Source organism: Canis lupus, chromosome 8, assembly GCF_011100685.1.
Source record: "Canis lupus familiaris isolate Mischka breed German Shepherd chromosome 8, alternate assembly UU_Cfam_GSD_1.0, whole genome shotgun sequence".
Taxonomy (NCBI): domain Eukaryota; kingdom Metazoa; phylum Chordata; class Mammalia; order Carnivora; family Canidae; genus Canis; species Canis lupus.
In genome coordinates this window covers 46,308,463-46,330,100 of record NC_049229.1, presented here as the reverse complement: position 1 = coordinate 46,330,100, position 21,638 = coordinate 46,308,463, and the positions used below count along the sequence as shown (strand labels likewise).

The window sequence follows — 21,638 nt, the reverse complement described above, 5'->3', positions numbered from 1 at the left end:
TCAATGGGTAGCTGTATCATCTGGCTTGCTGACCAAGCCACAACTTAGGGGACATTCTTGATTTCTTTGCTATCATTTTCTACATCTAATTAGTGACTTTCAAATGGGAACAAGACCCTTATCTTTTCCCCATGCCACAGCCCTAGTTTAGGACACTATCACTGCTCACCTGGATGGTGGTAGTAGCATCCTAAGTGGTCTTCCAGCCTCTAGGACCAACCTGTCTCCTCCCAACCTGCTCCTTCTTACACAGCAGCTAGGGAGATCTTTCTAAATTCCACGTGTGACCAGTCACTCCTCTGTTGCTAACTCTTCAAAAACCTTCCATTACCCTGTTGAAAGGTGTTAGTGTGATTAAAAAAAAAAAGTCTTTCATGATATCTCCTGCCTTATTGCTTGCTTGCTTCAATATCTACCTTTTCCAGGATTTCTGTGCTGAGGGGAGCCAAGGTGAGATTTGATGCAAAACTTAGTTTTGCAAAGTCTTATAAGCCATCTAGGTAGGTCCAAAGAATAGAGGAGAGCTGAACCTGGATAATGAGGAACAGATCACAAACGTGTAGCTACTGTGTGCAAGTTCTGAAGGAGATGTGGAGATGAGTTAAGACAAGGTTCTGCCCCAAGAGCCTTACAATCTGTAAAGGAGTAGACAAAGTATATTCCAAAGGAGCTATTCAAGAAAACAATTGTGTGTAGATATCTACCACATGCCAGGCTTTGAGGCATAAAGGAAAATGCAATTAAATGTCATAAGAAAGAAAGAGGACTATGGGGATGCAAGGGGGAGAGAGAACTTCCATTTGAGCTAGATTAGTGACATTTCTGTAGGACAGAAGAGCTGGAAGACTTGAAGGGTGGGTAGGGAATGGTTTAGAAGAGTAGGGGTCAGGGACTGGGAGAGCGTCCAGGCAGAGGGAACTGCAGGAGCGAAGGTGCAAACTGCAGGAGCAACATTCAACACAGAGCTAGAGGGTCCTATTCTCCCCTGGGCTTCAACCTCCAGCCCCCGAGGACGCTTTGGGGATCTGAAAGGTGGCATCACATCCCATCCATTTCTCTGTACTTGCATAATGAAACCCTGAAGAGGTTCTGAGGTGTCATAGATGTTACGGTCAAGTATAGCCATTGCCCTTTTCACAGGTGGAAAGGGTGAGGTTAGGAGGAATTCAGTTAAAATTTGCAAACATTTAAAGTACCTTCTATGCACTAGGCAATCATTATGGGGAACACAGAAGTGCATAAAAGTGGTTTTCCTCCCTTACAGAAACATAGTTATTGGTTAGGGGAGTTCAGAAGTGTAAGGAATCTCTTTAAACATGAATGTGAGACAGTAAAGGAAGGCCTCTTGGAGGAGGTATGATTTGAGCAGAACCCTAACGTGGGGATAGGGTTGGCATAGTTAGGGAGACAGAGCAGGAATTTGCAGGTGTGGGCAAAGCACAAAGCATATTCAGGGGACAGGGAAGACTGCAAATGGGGCCTGGAAAGGAGCATTCAGGGAGGTGGGTCTGCATGGGAGAGGCTGGAGGAGTAGGGGGTGGCCAGACACTGGCCCTAAATAATTCATTCTCTCTCTCCTCCTCTCCACCTACTCTGTATTCCACCAGGACCAGCTACTCTTCTGTGATGACTGTGACCGTGGCTATCACATGTACTGTTTAAATCCTCCAGTGGCTGAGCCCCCAGAAGGTAATGATGATGATGTCGACTGTAGAAACAACAGCTACCCCTATCACTTAGGGAGCCCTCACTCTCATTCAGGTCTCGTGCTAAGGCCTTTCCATGTCTTGTCTCATTCAATCATCACAACCCTATGCTACCATTTTACAGATGAGGAAATGGAGGCACAGTTCAACCCTCTGAAATTTCAGCTTGAGGACCAAGGAGATGTTTCTTGGTCATGCAGACAAAGCGGTGGGGAGGTGTCAGCTTCCAGGGGAACCAGCCCAGGCCTAGTGCTGCCAGTTATATCGCTGTCAAGGACAGTGGGGGTCTTTACAACAGTTCAGTGGATCGCCTCTGAACACTTAACTATTTTCTGAGGAGCGCTCACCCTCTGCCACGAGTTACAGACTCTGGCCCACTTTCAGGCCTGGGCCTCGGTCTCTGAACTGTGAAAGTCAAAGGAGAAACGGCACTTGCAGGAGTGAGGGCCAAGGGGTGGGGCGAAGGGCAGCTGGTAACTAGGGCATCTTGTTTCTTGTAGGAAGCTGGAGCTGCCACCTGTGCTGGGAACTGCTCAAAGAAAAAGCCTCAGCCTTCGGCTGCCAAGCCTAGGGCCCCGGGTCGCAGACTGTGACCTGCTGCTGGAGAGGCTGAGGCAGAGCCCACTTCACACCGGATCAAGTCCCCACTCCCATCTATCCAGACAGACCGACTGTAAGGAACACCCGTGGTCATGGAGGGCATGGACATGTGGAACCGAGAGGGTGAGGTGTCTGCTTACCCCCTACACGCAGGTTCCAGTACTTCTGTCAGCCCCTCCTTGCTTCCACCAGAAGGATCTTTCACGTTTGAAGAACACCCCTGGCCCCGGCCCTGTGGAACCCCCTCACATTTACCCCGGCCCTGGTTCCCATTTTAAGGGAAGCTGTTTTGTGACCACCGATCAGTCACTCACGTGTCGTTTGGTGTTTTCTATCTATTGTGTTCCAAGAAATCTTCACGCAGCCTCCCGCCTCCTGCTTCAGCTCTTTATCCTGAACTCAGCAGAGGGACAAAAGGCTGTGGAGAAGTTGTTATTTATTACCAGCCTCCCTGGAAACTTCTAGACTCGGAGTCGGGAGGCCATCTTGACGATGAAAATCCCTCTTTGTTCCTTGGTCTCTGTGAAGAAGAAAAGCGGTTTTCTGGACCCCTTGCAGATACACCTAGTGGTGTCTGCAGCCAGGGGGGTCCCCTGATGGGGCTGGCGAGGGAAGTAGAAGTGCTGAGGGGTGGGCAGAGACATTGGGAAGAAAATTCAGAGGCCCTGCCACAGCCGATCAGTAGTTGTTACCCATCGGGAGTGGCTTTGCAAGGGGTCAGGCTTTTGGGGTTCCTTGACCTTCGGAGCTGGGACATCCTTGAGGTGAGACAAGCCACAGCCTATGGCGGGGGAGGATGCTGAGGCTCTGCCTCCCAACCAGCCCGGGTCTGGAGCTTTCCCTGGTGGGACTCAAGAGCCGGGAAGGCGGGTGAAGGCTGCGCAGTCCGGAATCTGCATGTCGGCACAAAGGACTGCAGCTCTGCAAAGCCCTTCAGTACTGTTTTGGCACCACAAATTCCTTTTCCCAAGTAATTTCTCCTTCTACATGGTGTGTGTTTGCCACTGTCTACTGACACCGGACTCTGGAGATTTTAGGACGGGGAAGAGAGGATTGTCACCTAAACAAATAACGGGGTGATGGGGTGATTTATGATCACGGTGGCAACGGTACAGAATCCTCAGCTTGAGGGCTGCTCTTGCCCCCCCCACCCCCCAAACTCCCCAATTATGTGCCGGAGTCTTGTTTTCCAAAGATGTTTTGAGAAGAAAGAGGTGGGAGGCTGAGCTTCCGAGAAGTCTGCGTTGGAAGTCAGCCCCGAGGGCGGGAGCGGCCCGGGCTGTCTTTGAATCTCGGTGGCAGTGGCAATGGCAGCAGCACACAATAACTGACACATTTCTGGAAAAATCATTTGCCCAAAGGGCAGGTCTCGGCAGCGGACCCTGGCGCATGCTCGGCTTCCCTGAAATCAGCTCCGTCCCCGTGGCCCGGCCCTTCCAACAAAGGCCGAGGTTATTTTTACTCCTCCAGCTCCCGAAGAAGCCCCTGGGGGCTCGGGCTGGTTGGGCCACTTCTGCCCGCCTGTCGTGTCAGCTCCACCGCTTGGCAGGAGCCTCCCTCCTGGGCTAATTGCTCTTGGCCAGTGGACCCGGGGCGGCCTGGCGTGGGGCCGAGCCACGCTGGACCCCCCAGTCCCTTGCAGGGTGACTTGTGGCAAGAGACGGGGTCATCTCCTGAGGGGGCCTGTGGCCTCCAAGGGAGCTACACGCCTCCCTAAAGATCTCGTTTAAAGGGCCCCGTCCAGATGGGATTTTCATCTTCCTCACCAGATACTTCCTTCCGCCTCCTGGTCGGGAAACCTGTTTGGGATTCCGGAGGTCCGGGAGGGCTTGGGAAGCTGCCGCACCATCTTGTCCCCTGTTTACCCAGTGGTGTCACATCAGAGGAGCAGATTTCGTCTCCCAACTGCTCTGGCTGGCTGTCCTCCCACAAACCCCAAGTGGGGTGTCCTCAAAGGCTGATTATTGGTTTTGAAGATCACTTTGACTTGATTTTAGAAAAAAAGTTAGCAAAATGTTCCCAAATGCCACAATGGCTTCAAAGTTTAAAAAGCAAGTCTGAAACCCCTAGCTGTCGTCCTGCTACTTGACAAGTCCTCTTTGGAGTGTGTACAAATTCCTTCCCCACCTCAGTGCAGATGTTGGGGTGGCCCTGTTCTACCTCCATCGCACCTGCTGCCACAGAAGCTGTGAAGAGGGATTGGGCCTTGCGAGGGAGGGTGCTGTAACCCAGCAGTGGGGATGGGGTTGGGTGCTCCGGGCTCTGGAATGGACGTAAAGAGGGTCCAGAGTCTCCTTCCCAGTTGCATTCCCTATAGGATGGGTCCAACTTCTTCCCTTTTTGGAGGTCTCAGTTTCCCCATCTGGAAAGTGGGGATAGCAAAGCCAGCTTGTGGAACAGCACTTTTGTGGTACTGCAAGCAGACAAAACCTCCAGAGTCCCATTTATCACTTTTTGTACTGAAACAAGGAAAGGGATGGTAAACTTCCAACTGGTCTTTTCCTGAACCCCAGAGAATGAACTAGAATCATGGGGTGCACGTGGATGATCAGGGCTTGAACCTCAGTCTGCCCACCTATGAAACAGAGATAATAATACTTGCCCTGCCCATTCCACGGTGACATTGGGAGACTGAAGAAAGCATAATGTTATATAAATAACCACTGGAAAGCAGGGCCTTCCAAGGGATCCCAAATGATTTCTATACCCCCTTCTTGTGTGAATTAGCCAAGGTTAGATGCCTTCTCAGAATCTCCCTTTTGACCAAAATGGGTTTATGTTTTAGGGGCTAGGCTGCCTGTGGACAGAGCCAATAGGTCAAAGCTGTGACAAGGACCTGCGCGTGGGTCTCCTGTTGGTGGGAGGTGAGGGATTTACTCTGGGGTTGGGGATTTCAGAAAGAAGATTCTTGGGATACTCCCTTCTAGATCATCACGACCTAGAATGGGGAGCCACCTCCTGGAGAGGGCTATAATTCAGTTCAGTGTAACAGGCACTTAGAAACTTGGATGTAGAGCCCAGCTCTACTACTTTCTGGCTGGTTGACCTTGGGCAAGTGACTTCACCCGTCTGAGGCTCATTTTCCACATCTGTAAGGTAGGGAGATACGGCCCGTCCAGCAGATTGTTGCCGGGATTAGCACTAGTGCTGCTGAAGGGCCTGGCATGGGGCCTGGCGTGATGGAGGCCCCCGCACTGTGGTATCTCTCGTCACTGGGTCCAGAGGCCACCCGGTGGAGATAATGATGCCCTTGCCTGCCAGCTCGAGTCCCTAGAATAGCCAGAGTGCCTTTACTCTGCTTCACCCCAATATTGTGGCTCCACCTGGCCAGAGAGGAGATGAGGCTGCAGGATCCAGGCCAGAAGCTGAAACCCTCTGTGTTTGAAACCCCGCTTTTGGGGCCTGCAGCAAATCCAGTGCAGGCGACATTGTGAGGATATCCAGACAAGGCCTCTGCTAGGAGACTGACATTCAGATTTCCTCCCCCCACCCCCCATCCCATGACTTAAAGCACCTAGAGCAGGAGCCGGGGGTCCCCAGGGCCAGGTGGGAAGGCCATGCAGGCTGCAAGGAGTGGCTGCTTCCCCAGCCCGCTCAGACGCGAGGCTGGAACTAGGGTAGTGAGCCGTGGGTGGGTGGGAAGGAGGCCAGATTCCTCCAGAGCTGGCGAAGATAACAGGTTTTAAGGTTGGGGGAGGGTTTGGATTTCACAGTGATGGTTTCATGATACCCCGGAGACTTACACTCGTGCTGCATTTTAGGCTTTGTGCTTTGAACACAGCACGATTCCTCCCGGCCCTCCCCTTTAAAAGTTCAGATATTTTAAGGACGAAAAATGAGATGATTATTATTACCTTTCCTATTGGGGCAAGTTTAGGAGACAGACCTGTGCTCTTGAAGAGAGATTACTGGCAACTTCAGGCTTTAGACTCAGAGGGCCCCTGGTTTCCTCTTTGAGTCTGTGGTGCGTGGGGGAGACCCCCTGTACCCCCCTGCTGGGAGCCCCAAGGACCACCTTCCCTGTCCTTGGGCTGGTTCTCAGCCTGCTACATGTGCAGGGACAGCAGCGTCCCTTCCTCTCTCACTCCCTGACACTCCTCCCCAGTGCAGGCCCCTCCTCAGGACGTGCCTGTGTCACCCCCACCCCACCCCCACAGGGAAGGGCTGGCTCCCTGGGCCAGAGCCATGCTCATGCTCCCAGCAAAGACGCCCAACATGCCACAGCTGACTCCTTTTCAGAGCTGTGCATTGATGTCACCTGTAGTGGGTTCGTTATTGTGCAGGAGGAGGGAGGAATGGGGGCCCAGAGGAAGGAGATGGGGAGGGTCAAAGGTCCTTCATGTCAGGCGAAGCCAAATGAAGAGAAGGGAGAGGAGGGCACTTGAGGAGGGCCCAGAAACCTGATTTACACTTCGAAGTCCTGGAGCTAAATACCTAAAGGATGTGGGGTGGGGAGGCAGAGTGCTGCCAACTGCTAGGGTGCCTTGGATGTGGGAGGATGAACAGAGCCCCCAGATGGACAGACTGGGGGCTTCCTTCGAGCCTCTCAGCAGCTGCTCTTAGGAAGGCCTGGCTGCGTGGCCCCCTCTCCATACTTTCTGCACAGGCTGCCGGGAAGAGAGGCCCAAAGGAAGCACCTCCAGGAAACGGTGATGGGGAAGGAGGGGGTCTGGGCCTGGCCCCGTCCTCCTCCAGTTGGTTTCCTAGAATGAATGGGGGGCTCCCTGTGTGAGAGGAAAGGTCTGGAAGTTGGTGGATTCCCAGGGAAGGCTGTCTCTGGGCTCTGAGTGAGGCTTGGCCGTGTCCCCACAGATGGCTGAGACCGGAGGTAACTCCCTAGGATCCTATGCGGCTGTGGGGTGGGCGGCGGGTTCGTGGATAACAGGGGGCAGAGGGTACAGGAATGCTTCTTGGTCAGGCCCTTTGTTCACAACTGCCTTCCTTTCTTTGCTTCAGTGCCTTGAAAGAGGGTCACTCCAGGGTTTCTCCCCTCTTTGGCCCCACCAAGAGAAGGAAGCGTTTGTGCTGATGGTGACATTTCCCAGGCCAGGCCAGAGGAAGGCAGGAACCAGGACTGGCAGGCAGCCAGAACCCTAGTCGACAGAGATATAAATACTAATGATGACCTCTAGCCCAGGCAGCGAGCAAAGTGACCATTCAGGACGGCCCCAACCCACTCTGGCGCATACATGCTGCCGGGGTGGGAAGAGGGGGGGTCCCCGTAGGACTTGGGGGAGGCCCCTGAGCCCCTATGTTTCCCCTCTGCACCCTCTCCAGGTTATACTCACACCCACTGCATCCTGTTTGCCTGCCTCTCTGCATCTCCATTATTTCTATCGATGTTATCAATATTGATGATGAAAACAGAGACACACACGCACACAAATGAAAGTGTGTGCTTCACTTAACAAATGAAAGTGAACCTTCTGTGTTGCTCCAGGATAAGAGGGAGAACCTGCTTGTCACGGGGGATCTTTCCCTGCCGTCCAGCCAGGCCCACCCCAGGTCCCAGCCCCTGCACACTTCCGGGAGTTGTATGGGGAGCCTCAGGCTCAGAGGGCCACTGGCGCATGGACTCCTTCCCCTCTTCCCTCACTTCTGCTTCTTTGGGGAAACAGGTTTAGCAATGGATGTGGACTTGGAAGCAAAAGTCTCAATTCTGCTGTCAAAGGGATGAGCAGATTTTATGGCTGGAATTGGGATTGCGGTTCTTATTGACTTCGCCCTTTCGTGTTTACTCCCCGCCAAGACCTTGGTTCTCTTCTTGCATGGCCTCCCTCCTCCTTTCCTGCACCTGCCCCCCCTTCCCTCCTGCCAAGATGCTGAAGGGTGGGGTGATGATGAGAACAAGCAGCAGTACAAAAGGAAAAGAAAACTATATACCCTCTGTGTATTTTCAACATGTAGCTGAAGAGGCCTAAATTAGGTACTAGGGAAAAAGGAAGGAATCATTGCTAGATAACATGTGAGAAAAAAATAAAAAATAAAAATAAATAAAAATAAAAATAAAAACATGTGAGAGAATGAAACCATAGAATGGTTAGCTCAGAGCAGAGGAGGTGGGAGCAGGTGGCTGGAGAGGGGGTGGGGAGACAGCGAGCCCTAGCATCTGGTCCCTCTGGCATTTGGGAGAGCAGAGAAGTCACGCTGTGGCAGTAAATGGTCAGATGCTTTGGGAGCATTTGTGTCTTTGGCTGGGGAAAAGGAGAGATGTCCAACCTACTTGCTCACTACTCATCTGCAGGTTTGCCCACAGGGTGTTTTTGCTCTGAAGGAAAATGAGCCCATTTCTTGGCCACCAAGAGGGATTGCTGGGCAGGCCGGTACTGGCTAAAATGCTTGGCAGGACACCCACTCTGTGCAGGGCAACATACTAGGTCCTATAGGGGTTAGAAAAATAAACCACATCCTGGCCCAGGCTTCAACCTGCTTTTGGGTTCCAAAATTACACTCTCCCATGGCATTCTGATCACATGTCAGGTAGTGGATCATCAGGGAAGGTGTGTGTCGACCTAGGTCCTTCTTTTTGTGTTCATGCATGTTCATGGATTGAAGATGAGCTGGCTAAAGTGTCCAGTTGTTTCTACTCTCTGGGGGTTGAGGGGAAGAACACAGTTGACCTCAACCTAGTTGCTTGTGTCCATCTGCCCAAGCACTGGCTGCCCTTGGAAGGTGACCATCTTTACCATGAACCTCAGCGATGATGAAGGGTTGGAGTGGGCCGAATGGCCAGAGGCAACAGAGGTCATGCCCTTCAAATGCTGGAGTGGGCTCCTGGGGTGGTGAGTGGGGAGGTGTAATTGGCAGGGCCTGATGAGAGCTGGAAAGTGACTCCTTTCACGGTCTTGTCCCGTCCCCACTAGAAAGAGCAGAGGAGAATGGTGGGATGAGGGCCTCATGCTCAGACTGGGTGAACTCCCCCGGAGACCCCCACCAGCCTGTCTCGGCCTCCTGCATGATTCAGGTGTGGCAGCAGGAGGTGGGCATGGGGAGGGGCCCAACGTTGGAAGCATTTCCAGCAAAGCTCGTGTGCCCACCTTTGGCCAGGTGCTCATCGGATCCTGACTTCATGCTTCAGTAGACCCACTGTTGTCTGAATCTATAGCATCAGGAATAAACCATTTGCTCAATCTCCCTTTTCTCTGCACATGTGACAGCCAGATTTCAGCTCCTCGCTATTCCCTGAGGCACTCACACTGAGCTCGCCTTCAAGCTGGATGCCTGGGCTCCGGGGAAGGCACGTATCTGCCCCGGTTGGGTGTTAGTGCGGAGCTGGCCTGAAGCATCCCTTGGTTTGTCTGCTGGGGGCTGGGGGAGTGGGGCGGGAAGGCTCCTTGGGGTCCCTGGACAGCACCTGGCTCCAAGGAGGCAGAATTTTGGTTATGTCTGTGAGAGACTCGGGGACATAAGGCTTTCATGATGCTGGGCTGCCAGGCTGGTTTTAAAGTGCTTGAGAACCTGCAGTGTATTCTAGGCTTTGACCCACTGCCCATATGAAAGCCTTCAGTTCTTTTGAACCGAGCCTCCTTTGAATGACCCTGATTCACCCTGTCTCTTGTGCTGGTGGCAGGGCAGAGGCAGTGGGGGGGGGGTCATTTGACTTGGATCCCGTCCAGGCCAGACTGGCAGCACCACTCCCAAGCAGCCGGCTTCAGACTCTGAGCCCACTGGTGCCCCGAGCTCCATGAGGGATGGACCCGGGAGCGGGAGAGCTCTGCTGGCCCCGTGGGCTTAGCCTGGAGACGGTCTCTCCTCCCACCTCCGCTTATGTAGACTGTCAGGCTGAGAACGGTCAGCTCAGACCCCCTCCCAGCCCGACGCTGACCCACTAGACCAATTAGGAAGCAGACACTGGAAAGGGAGACTGGCCTGTGCATGTGACACATGGACTGGTGCAGGTAGGTCCACCCACCGTGTGTATAGGCTGAGGGCAATTTTAAAGCCCAGTTTTGAGAACATTCTCTTTTGAGAGCCAAGAAATGGAGCATCTCTGCCCAGAAGCCAAAAGAAATTGCTGTCCTTCTAGTCGCTGGATGCCCTGCTGTGCTTCTCCTCAGGAGGAGGCTGGTTCTGGTGGCTTTGGTGATGACTGCCACCACATACGAAGCCTGGAGTTCTGGGTGCGCTGGGGTAGAAAGGATGAAGAGGTTCTTTACAAGGAGGTGCCTCCCCAGCTCCGCATAGGTTCTGGGAAGGGCACGGAAGCCCTTTGGTTGGCTCAGAGTTGGAGAAGTGTGGGAAGGGCTTGGTCTCTGCTGCTCTCCCTGCTGGTGAATAGACCCTGGGTGCCTTGCAGCCTCAGGAATTTACTGCCCTCAGATGGCTTGGGCTGTATTTGGAAAGGATAGCCCTGGAAATGTTCTAGTGACCTCCTATTGCTATGTCTCCACTGATATCTCTAGACCTATAGACATGATGAAACTCAGAGTCACTTTCTTCCAGGTATAGGCACGAGAGAGAGAAGCCTTTTCAATAGCTCATTGCCATCTTTCCAAAGTGCTTTCTTGTGTCTTATATTCTCTCACCCCACCCTAATCCCGCCCCAGCTTTTCTGAGACTCCTAGTCATACAAGAATGGCTGAGAGGGCTGGCCTTGGCGGTAGAAATGCCTGCTACCAAGGGTCTTCCTTTATGTTCCCTTGGACTCCCTCCCCATTTGACCTTGGGTTCCAACACTGCATTACCTCCTGCTGACTGGACAACTTAGGGTTTTTGCCTTGAGCTGCTCGGGGACATTGGACAGTATCCAGAACTGAGGAGGGCACGGCTTTCATGAGACTGGAGAGCAGGGCTACAGGCTTAGGAAGTTGTACGTAATGGTCTGAAGAAGAGATTCCCCATTGGCTCCTCTGAAAAGCAACCACAGCAACAGGCAAGCCAACAGAAGCCCCTTGCCCCACCCCTGACTCTTTCAGGTGTGATGTGATGTAGTCTCAGTGTGTAGGTGTGTGTGCACCCGTCTGCTCCTCCCTCCTGGGGTGCTCTCTTTCTCCCGTGTGTCAAGTCCCCCCTCTTTTGTGGCACCCGAAGTGAAGAGTGCTGTGCTGTTTCTGCCCTCTCAAGGGATGTATTAAGATCTCTCGTGTTTCAGTATTGGAGGGGAGGCAGTGCCACCTCTCCCACTGTCCGAAGGGGACACGCAGGTTCTGTGACTTCCCAGAGAGCTGGTGTACTGTGAAAGTTTCCAGGAAGATCTCCAGGTTGGAAAGAGCCCACATCCTGATTTTGGCTCTTCAGGAAGGCTGCCCCAGGAACCAGGACCCCTCCCTCCAGGACCCCTCCCTCCCTTCCTGCCTTTGCTCCTGTCCTGACCTGGTTCTGGGAGGAGGGCCTTGGAGAGTCAAGACCTGGAGCCACCATAAGGTTGGCATCAAGCTGTCTATCTTGGGGCCCCCTGGACATCCCAGCCCCTTGCACGTTCACAAAGACTGAGTCACAGGCCCCGTCCCTTCTTTGCTGTGGTTAGTATCTTGTTCTGTGGTTGGTTAGCAGTGTTGATGACCTATGTAGCAAAATTTTTTTGTCTGCAATTTAGAGAATGTGTAAACAAATAAAAGGCTTTAAAACTCTTGGGAACTTTTGGTGATTTCCTATCCCCCTCCCCAAAAAACCAATTGGAAACATCCAGCTCCTGTAGGAGCAGGGCTTTTTCCCCTTGGGGTATACAGTAGGACTACACGTGTGCATGTCGTGTGCGCGTGCTTGTGTGCACGAGTGTGTGTGTGTGTGTGGGGGGGGGGGGGTCCAGAGAAGCCCTGGTGCTTCCATGTTTGCAAGCAGACTCCAGGGGCAATACGGTCCAGTCTGAGTCTCAGTCGCTGCTGGTGATGGAATTCTGACCCCCACTAGCTCTGGGGAAGAGTCAGTCCCTGCAGCTTTCGCGGGCACAGCGGGCAGCACAACCTAGAGCTTCACGGGAGGAGACCCCTTGGAGAGAACCCCCTGGAACTTCTAGGGGAGGGCAGGTGGATGATTCACAGATGACTCATGGCTGAGGTGGGGGAACGGGGTGGGGGAAAGAGAGGCCTCCGGCTGGGGGCCCATCTAGAAGCCAGCTGAGTCATTGGCCCTCCCTTCTCAGGTCAGAAATCGCCTTCCATAAAAGGCAGTGCGATGGCTGCCCCGAGCAAGAGCAAGGAGCGGGAGGCTTTAGCGAAGACACATCTGCCCCCAGAGTCTCCTGAGCCTGCTTAGCAACCGCGGTAAAGGAACAGTGGGACTCCTGCACCACGCAGCCCGTGGCGTCCTGAGGCCGCAAGCTAGGAGTCAGTCTTCTAAAAACAAATTTAAGACAAATCACATAAAGCCTGTCCCATGTGCCAGGCACTGAGGGTCCCCCAGACAAGACAAGGCCCTGCCCCTCACAGGGCTTACAAGCCAGACAGGTAATAACACAGCACATGACGATGGGGTCCAGTGGGAAATGGGGGAGCTAGACCTGAGCAGGGACTGCTGTGTCAGTGGATCAGTGGGCTTGTAGGTGGGACCTACTTGGGCTTCCCAGTAAGACATGGGTGGGCATGGCCAGGTCACTTTTTGTCCCTCTGCTGGAGAAGTGCTCTCCTGGTCTCCAAGAAGTCATGGCGCACCTTCAGCCTTTCCTGTCCGAGCCGAACCTGGGGTGGGTATTTCTAGCACAGGAGCCGCGGCTGCTACTGCAGATGTGTGCCATCCGGCAGGTTGCTGAGCCATCTCTACAAAGGGAGTGATGTCCTCCCCGCCTTGAACCGGAGCCATCTCAGGTGAGATGTTGAACACTGATGCCAGCATTGGGGGCCTGTGAGCTTAGGACAAAGTCCAGGCGGGAAGAGGTGGTCCAGACCCCCATGCATAGGCCTTTCATCTGCATGGATGGGGGTGAGGTGTCTACTTTGATCCCAGGAAACCCAGCTTTGCATCCCAGCCTCATGCTGCCAGTTGTTGGGAGATGCATGTGGTCAGCTGGGCCTGGGAAAGTTCTCTAACACCGCCCAGAGACCCATGTTGCTCTGGGGAGTCACAGGGATGGTGGAGGGACACTGCGTTACCTTCGAGCAAAGCCAGAGCAGAATGGATTTCCTTTGTTCTTTCCTCATAAGGAGGAAAAGAGACTAAGAAGGGGCCAAAGGCACAGCTCCCCACGTCAGAGAGAGCCTGAGGGTGTGGACCTGTGGCAGAGATACCACATGGTCTCCCCTTCTTGGAGCAGAGGGGATGCTGGGAGAGGAGTCAGAAGCTCTAGGTCCTGTGTTATCTAGCCCGCTGATGTCTGACTTGTGTAGACACAGGCACGAACTTCCATAAACTCAGCAGGTTTGGGTAAGGAGCTAGCAGATCAGGGGCATGTGCACACAAGCACCCGTATCCATCCTGCAGCCCCGAAGCCCAAGCTCCTGGCCTGGGTCACAGGCCCTCGGGGGTGGCTAACACAGTCTGTCTCCACGCAGCCCCACGGAAGGGCAAGCTGTAGGCCAGACCCAAGGAAGCCAGAGGTTTAGGTTGTTCTATGACATTGGTCTTCCAAGTGAACTCTGCAGAGGGCTTCTGGGAGGGCCTTTGGGGGCAGGGGTGGGAAAAACATTCCTGAGCCCCAACTTCCCCTCAAGCCACTGATCAGCACAACTCCAATGTCATCTATTTCCTATATTACTGGTTCTGCTGCTTTAATAACCCCCATAATTTGAAAGCATCTTTGGGGCTCCAGGGGAGGGGCCCCAGGGGCATCCCTGAGGCTGCAGAAGGCAGTGTGATGATGGGAGGCCATCATGGGCCCATGACCCTTTGCCAAGTACAAATAGAAACCATCTCTGCTCCCAGCTTTCTCCAGAGGGGGCTTCTCCCTTGGGTTCCTCTAGAGCAGAGCAGAGGAACGCCGGTGTCATGACTTGGAGGCTTCACTTGCTCCTCTCTCGGGGGTCCCTGCGGCCTGCAGCCCTCATCACCCTCCTTCCCCCACTCCCCGCCTCCTGCCCCCCAGCCTGGCCTACCTGGTGCTCTGCTGTCTGCTCTCACCTCCTAGTCCTAAGCCCCAGCCCATCAGTGCTTTCGCAGGGCCAGAACAACAGCGCGCTCCCAAGGCGGGTGGGTTGAGAATGTTCGGGCTAAACTTGAGGTAATTAGCATTGTTAATGCTCGTTCTGTGATATCACAGCTGTGAGCCTCATTAAAGTGCTCTCCAGGGGGAGGCAAGCCGAGATTCAGGTGTCAGCTCCGCTCTGCGCACAGCGCCCGCTGCCATCTCCAGGCCTCTGCTCAGAGGCCCGTCCCCGGCCCTCCTGGGCTCCCGCCCCGGTCTGCTGGCATCTGGGCCCGCTCTCAGCTGCGCCTGCCTCCTCCCGTCTCTCTCCAGCAGAAGGCTCTGTCCCTTCCACCCGGACAGGGACACCGGGGAGCTGCTGTCCTCTCAGCCCCAACTCAGCTGAGAGAGAGAGAGAGAGAGAGAGAGAGAGAGAGAGAGAGAGAGAGAGAGAGGTGTTCTAGCCCTGCCTGGGGAACAGGGCTGTTCCCTCCTTCTCTGCTGGGCTCTTGGGCCCTCGGTGGAGAAAACCCAGGGCCTGGTGCCCCCACCCCACCTCCTGGCTGGGTTTCCCCAGGCTCAGCTCGACTGGCATCTGCTGCAGAGGCCCCTCCTCAGAAAGAAACCCGAGCCCTTCTGGTTTTAATTTCTGGGATTCCTGATGCCTGGGAAGGGAGGCAGGGGACAGACTATTTGCCAAACAGAGAAATATGAAACGCTTTTCAACCCCCTGGAAACCTCGAGGAAAATAATGCAGGACCCACCAGGGACAACCACACAGGCTCAACCCCAAACAGGGACAAAACACAATTCTGCAGAGCCTCCCTGGGGTCTGGGGGTGCAGAGGAGGGCCGGTGTCTCCTCTTTCCACTCCCCTTCCACCCTGGGTCCTCCGTGTCCACAGAGATGCTTGGAGGGGTCAGCTAAGACATCTTTAAGGAACATAACTTGACTGTCTTCGACGAGCCACAGACTTGGAGGACACGGAGCTCAGTGTTACCGTTAGAACCTCTCAGTGGGAACCAGGGGTCAACTGAGGAGTCAGTTGACAGTACGAGTCAACATGTACACAGATGACTTGAATTCAGGATGAGATGACAGAGGTAGGGTCCTGAATAGACACAGTGGGGGAGAACATACTAGGAAGGGCTGGGCACCTTGGGGCCGAACACTGAGGGACATGTGGACCTTCCATTGCAGTGATGTGGAATTTGGGAGTGGGCTTTCCAAGTGGAGACAGGAATGAGACCAAAGGCCTCCTTTAATCTAAGGATGGTGGGCTAGCCTGGGACCTGTGTACTGGGCACTGGGACCCTGGCTGCCTCCCAGATCTGGGGGAAACTCTTCCATGGAGCCCTAGTTGCCAACAGGGCTACACTGAGGGCCTCTTCTGAAGCTGAGAGCCGGTGCTGGAGGTTCTCAGAGCCCTTAACCTGTGGGAGATGAGCAATTCACCTGCCATTTTGGTTGATGTGTGGGCTTCAATCCTTGCAACCCTTATACTCTCTCCCTGCCCTCTGCACATCCTCCCCAAGGATAGCTCCTTAAACTATTCCCAGCTCTTGAATCTTTGTCTGGATCCTTTTTAGGTGGGTTTTCACAATCCTCATTTCCCACAATTACTCAGAACTTCTCCAACCTTCCATTTTGCCTTTTGTCAATGTGTCTGAGCTGTGTTCTGTCTAGAAGGCTGCCATCCAAGCTCTGGGCCCTCACCATCTTCCATTTCTACTCTCTCCACCTACAAAAACTTTTAAGGCTCAACTCGGCCCTCTCTCCTTATGGAGCCTTTTCTGACTTGCCCAGGGAGGATCTGTTCCTTCAACGGAGCCCCCACTATGTTTGGTACATGCCCCTTTTATAGCACCTGCCTCTCCCTGATTCATTTGTCCGCTTTCTTGCTGGCATCCTCCACCAGACTGAGCTCATTGGGGGCACACTGGGTCTTGTTCACCATTGAATCCCAGCTTCCTTGGTACATACTCAATAAATGGATGGATGGATTCATGAATGAGTGAATAAATGAGCGAGCAAATCAGAGTAAATGGGGTGGGGCAGGGAGCACAGTGCCTTAGAGACACAGGTCTTTTCCCCTCTGGGGCAAGGCCTTGGCAAAACCAGTAGCTGGTCCTGTGCCATGGGCCCTGGCCCCTGTGGGGAGGTGGCTCTATTAGGTGGGAAGGACTGGGTGGCCGGGCCTCTACCCAACTCTCTGCTGGGTTACTATGCCCACTTAAAATCGGAATCCTTCAAGTCCCACTGCATTATTAACAGGATCTATATTAAGTGGGCCACCTTATGCTCTTAAAGGAAATCCACCCTGCACTTTCATAAATTATGAAAATGATTTCTGTGCCTCTCTGGGGCAAAAAGACCAGAGTCTTCCTTAAAGAGCTCATAAAGGACCCTGAAAAAAACACATTATTAGCTTAGTCCCTAAACAGACAATGAGAGGCTTATGCCATTTGTAAAGAGCACCTGAAAGAATAGGGTTTAAAATGGGTGATTTATAACTACCTTTTTGTTTTAAGGGCTAGGTAAGAATCAAGGCTCATCTTCCTCCAACTAAGATCTAACTATGGAGGGATGGTGACGCAGCCTCTGGGGGGATCTTTTTGTTGTGCTTTTGTTGTGCCATAAAATCATTAGCTTCCCTCTAGTTACACCATTTAAAGAATATACAGTGTACTTCTGTATGCTTTTAATTATATCTTGAGGCCAAAATGATTGCCCCTGGGAATCCAGTTCCAATCATGGAAGGCAGTAAAAAAATACATTTCAATTACAAAAGTCACTGGACTCTCACACTTGGGAACTTATTTGTTGGCTGGAAGGAGGCATCAGGGAAGCACATCCCTGCCTCAATGCACACTGAGAAGCTGCCGGTGGAGGGGGCTTTGGGGCCCCCGAAGGCTTGGAGGGAAGGCCAGTGCTGCCCCTCATGGTGACTGCTACCTGACCTCTAGGGGCTTTGGCTGCCTCATCTGTAACATGGGGCTGAGGACATTTCACAGAGTGGCCGTAAAGGTTAAAGATGGTTGGGCAGCCCGGGTGGCTCCGCGGTTTAGCGCTACTTTCAGCCCAGGGCCTGATTCTGGAGACCCGGGATCGAGTCCCACGTTGGGCTCCCTGTGTGGAGCCTGCTTCTCCCTCTGACTGTGTCTCTGCTTCTCTCTCTCTGTCTCTCATGAATGAATGAATAAATAAATAAAAATCTTTAAAAAAAAGATGGTCACATGTGTGTAGTGCCTGGTGTACGTGGTCCTCCCTCCCGCTTCTCCTACGATGCTCTCTCCCACCATTTAATGACAGCTATGGCAACAGCTTTGATCCTTCTAAATCTAGAAGAATAAGATCCTGCCCTCAAGATGGGAGGAAGACTCTTAAGAAATTTAGTCACAAAAGGGCCAAGGAAAGTACAGGAGTTGGGAGTCAGAGAGAGGGGGCTTTGCCTCTTTGTCTCTTACTAGAGATAATTACATCTACCTTTTGTCTTGTGTTTGTAGGAAGATTAAATGGGACAATGCAGATAAAGCTCTTGGCCCTGTACCTGGCACACGCCAGGTGCCCACTAAATAGCTGCACGGTCTTTGGTTGTGGAGTTTATCCTCAGAAATGAGGAGAACATGGCAAAAGTCACAATACCTGTCAGATAGTGAGTTCAGCGGGGAGAGGCCTTCCAGCTGGAGAGAAAGCTAGGAAGGCTTCTGAGATGAGGTGGCATTTTTCACTAATTTGGACGTTAGTGATGGGAGGAGCAGAGACACAAAGATTACTCTAGGCAAGCGTGTAGAGGCAAGAAGATGTGGCTGGTAGTGCAGGCTGCTCAGTGTGGACAGAGTTTCAGGAACTGAGGCAAGAGTGCCTGGGGCTGGGGTCTGACCTGGAAAGCCTCCGGCAAGAGAGCAGAGTTGGGAGCTGCCCACGGAGAGCGGCTGGAGGATCCTGAGCAGGGGAGGTGTGGTGAACTGTGCCGAGCAGGCTGGATTTGAGGACCAGGGCCCTGTCGTGCAGAGCCTGCCGATGATTGCAGCGGGACAGACCGGCTGGGCCAAGGCCAGATACCAAGGGTGCGCAGGTGCGCTGCAGGCCATAGCTCCTGGGCCAGGAGCTTGGGGCATGAGGAGGAGCCGTCAGGGGCTGCAGCCCCTTTGCTCTCTACCCTGTCCACAGAGGGGCCCACACCCCCTTCCGCCTCTTTCCCAGATTGTCGGGGTGTGTGCACGCTCTCGAGCGCATATGCAAACCACTGGAGGGAGAAGCTGTGCAGGGCCCCCCACCCTGCTGTGACTCCTCTGGCATTTCCAGTCCAGGGCCTGAGGAGGTTCAGCTGCCATGGTGTGGAGGAGCTGCGCCCAGAGTCCTAGCCTTAGAACTCGAGCATGGACAAGACCCCTGGGGAGCCTCTCTCCAATTTGTGGATGGACTTCCATCATGTCTCTAGAATTTTATGCGTGTATGTGTGTGTGTGTGTGTCTGGTTTTCCTCAGATTCTCAAAGGGATCTGTGACACCAGCCCTTGTCAATGTAATCCCATTTTCCAAATGAAGAAACTGAGGCCTGGGGAGGGAGAGTGACTCCCTGGGTCCCTCAGTGAGTTCGGCACCATCCAGGGCAAACTCCCTTTTCTTCTGAGGAGGATGTCTGTCAGGAGAGCCAGGGTGCTGGGAGCTGGAGCAGAAGTGGAAACAGAGAGGAGAGAGGGACTGGGGGAGGAGAGGAGAGGAAAGGCCAGAGTTGCCCAGGGATTAACCATCTGTGTGTTTTGTAGGGGCCAGTCCCCCCCAGGATACCTGATCCCCTTCTCCAAGTATTGTTCAAATACTTTCCCAGGGATGGACTGGGCGGGACTGGCAAGTGGGGGTGGGGTAGAGGGGGGAGAGGAGAGAGAGAGATTGAAAGCAGTAAGAAGCTGGGGTGGGGCAGAGAGAGAGAGAGAGAGAGAGAGAGAGAGAGAATACGGGAGTGCGTGCTTGAGGACCTGGAAGGTAGGCGAACCCTCTTCAGCTGTCCTCCGAGGGGAGTTCACTAGGCTCCTCCAGGCCAGGATGGGGGTGGAGGGAGGCTGAGAGCCTCCACCAGGATTTTCTGAAGGGCAGTTCTGCAAATTTGAACTTAAAGGCTGAGAGTGTGTCAACCTACAGGTTTGCTGACTGCTCTTGGGTCTTGGCATTAAAATCCTTTCTCATTCCCTCTCAGGCCCACCTTACTGGCTTCTCAGGCCGCCATTACTGGCTCTGAAATCATAGATTTGGGACGCCCGGGTGGCTCAGCGGTTAAGCATCTGCCTTCAGCCCAGGGCGTGACCCTGGGGTCCCAGGATCAAGTCCCACGTCGGGCTCCCTGCAAGGAGCCTGCTTCTCCGCCTTTCTCTCTCTCTGTGTCTCTCATGAATAAATAAATAAATAAAATCTTAAAAAAAAAAAAGAGAGAGATCATAGACTCTGACAGCAGGAAGCCATCTTAGGGACCAGTGAGTCCAGTGGTTTTCAAAATGTACTTTGATGGACCTCGGGGGCTCCACAAGCTGAACAAGTGGGGGAAAGGCTGACTGACCCCCCTTCCCTCCCAGAGCTGTGGCAACTAGACAGCACAGCTTTACTGATTGGCAGTCAAGCTAGATTTTGTGGCAGAAGGAGTTCCCCTGGCTTAAAACATGATTCTAACCTCCCTGCCCCACCCTCAAATTTATGGAAGGGGAAACTGAGGCTAAGACTTGCTGGGGGTCATTAGAAATCTAGTGGCTGAGCTAGATTCAGCTAGGTTTCAGGTCAGGCCTCCCCACCACCAGGCCAATTGCCTTCTTTCTCCCTGGGCTCAGCAAGGGAAGGGATGGCCTTCCTTACAGAGAGGGATGGGGCTGGATGGTGTTGAGGCCAGAGAAAGGGGATGTGGGAACCCCAGAAACGTACAACCCTGCTGCCACCAAAGCATGGGGAAGGCCTCACTATAGCGCCCTGGCAAGAATCCTAGATCCTGGGCCTGGTTTTCTGTTCCTGCCCAGCAGGGAAACAGCTGCAGGGTAGGGATAAGGGGTGTGGAGGTGTGTGGGAGGGGGAGGGAGACCCCACTTTTATACTCCAAAGGTTTAAGCTCTTTAGGCTGCCAGTGCAGGGGTGCTGGGAGGACTCTTGTGTGCCTGTCAGCTTTGTGGGAAGCTCTGGCAAGCCGGTCTCTCTCTTTCTTCCAAGGCTGAGTAGACAGATGAAAGCAGGCCCCAGCCGCTGAGTGGGGGTGCTCCAAGCAGAGGTGGCTTCTGGACAGCTGTGGAAGGCCTCGTTTGCATATATGCAAATGAGTGCCTGGCTCCTTTCTTTCCCGGCATCATCTAGGCAGACCCAGGTGCTGTTGGAAGAGTCCCAGATCCTGCATCAAAATTAGTCTCTTGAACGGGTTTCTTTTTTTTTTTTGTCTCCCAATGTGAAATTTCCTTTGAACTCCTTCCCAGACTCTGGGAACCTTCTCAGTCCCAACTCTACCTCCCTTCCAGTCATGTTAGCTCCTCAATCCCTAGGAATTAGAGCTGAAGACAGCCAGGGCCAGAGGGCAGGATCCAGCCTAGACAGCCAAGGGGTTCTAGGTGCTGCTCCTGGCTCTGCCACTGTTTTGGTGTTCTTATCTGGGATGAACCCCTCATCTCATCTCTCTGCCCTGCAGTGTCCCCAGTGGGTAAACAAAGAGAGGGGCTGAATGTCCCTTCCAGCTCCAACAGTCTGCAAATGTTTGTGAACGTTTGTGCATTAAAGTTGTGTGGTTGTAAATAACAGACACCAATGCAGGCCACTAAATTAACAGAGGGAAGAGGACATGAGGGTGTCTCAAGAGACGTGATGGGGTAGGTTCATAAGGGGAGGATAGAGAGCTGTTTGGCTCCTCCATTTCTTCTCTCAGCTTCTTAGTTGAAAACTATTTTAATCCTCTCTCCTTTCTTTCTTTCTTTCTTTCTTTCTTTCTTTCTTTCTTTCTTTCTTTCTTTCTTTCTTTCTTTCTTTCTTTCTTTCTTTCTTTCTTTCTTTCTTTCTTCTTTCTTTCTTTCTTCTTTCGTTCTTTCTTTCTTCTTCTTCTTTCTTTCTTTTTCTTTCTTTCTTCTTTCTTTCTTTCTTCTTTCTTTCTTTCTTTCTTTCTTTCTTTCTTTCTTTCTTTCTTTCTCTTTCTTTCTTTCTTTCTTTCTTTCTTTCTTTCTTTCTTTCTTTCTTTCTTTCTTTTCTTTTCTTTCTTCTTTCTTTTCTCTCTTTCTCTCTTTAGAAAAGGAGAGAAAGAGGGCAGGGGAGGCGCAGAGGGAGAGGGAGAGAGGGAATCCTAAGCAGGCTTCATGCCAGCATGTAGCCCCACACAAG

At 52.9% G+C, this 21,638-nt stretch overlaps 1 protein-coding gene across 3 annotated transcripts in view; it reads left to right on the top strand.

The window, feature by feature from the left end:
- DPF3 (double PHD fingers 3) overlaps positions 1 to 11,875 on the top strand; it is a 259,890-nt gene extending 248,015 nt beyond the window's left edge. For all 3 annotated transcript variants that reach the window (XM_038545160.1, XM_038545159.1, XM_038545161.1), the window contains 2 exons: positions 1,608 to 1,689; positions 2,207 to 11,875. In XM_038545160.1, the coding sequence (XP_038401088.1) occupies positions 1,608 to 1,689; positions 2,207 to 2,277 (153 nt within the window). In that variant the 3' untranslated portion in view covers positions 2,278 to 11,875. The remainder of the gene's footprint in view (positions 1 to 1,607; positions 1,690 to 2,206) is intronic.
- The last annotated feature ends 9,763 nt before the right edge of the window (positions 11,876 to 21,638 follow it).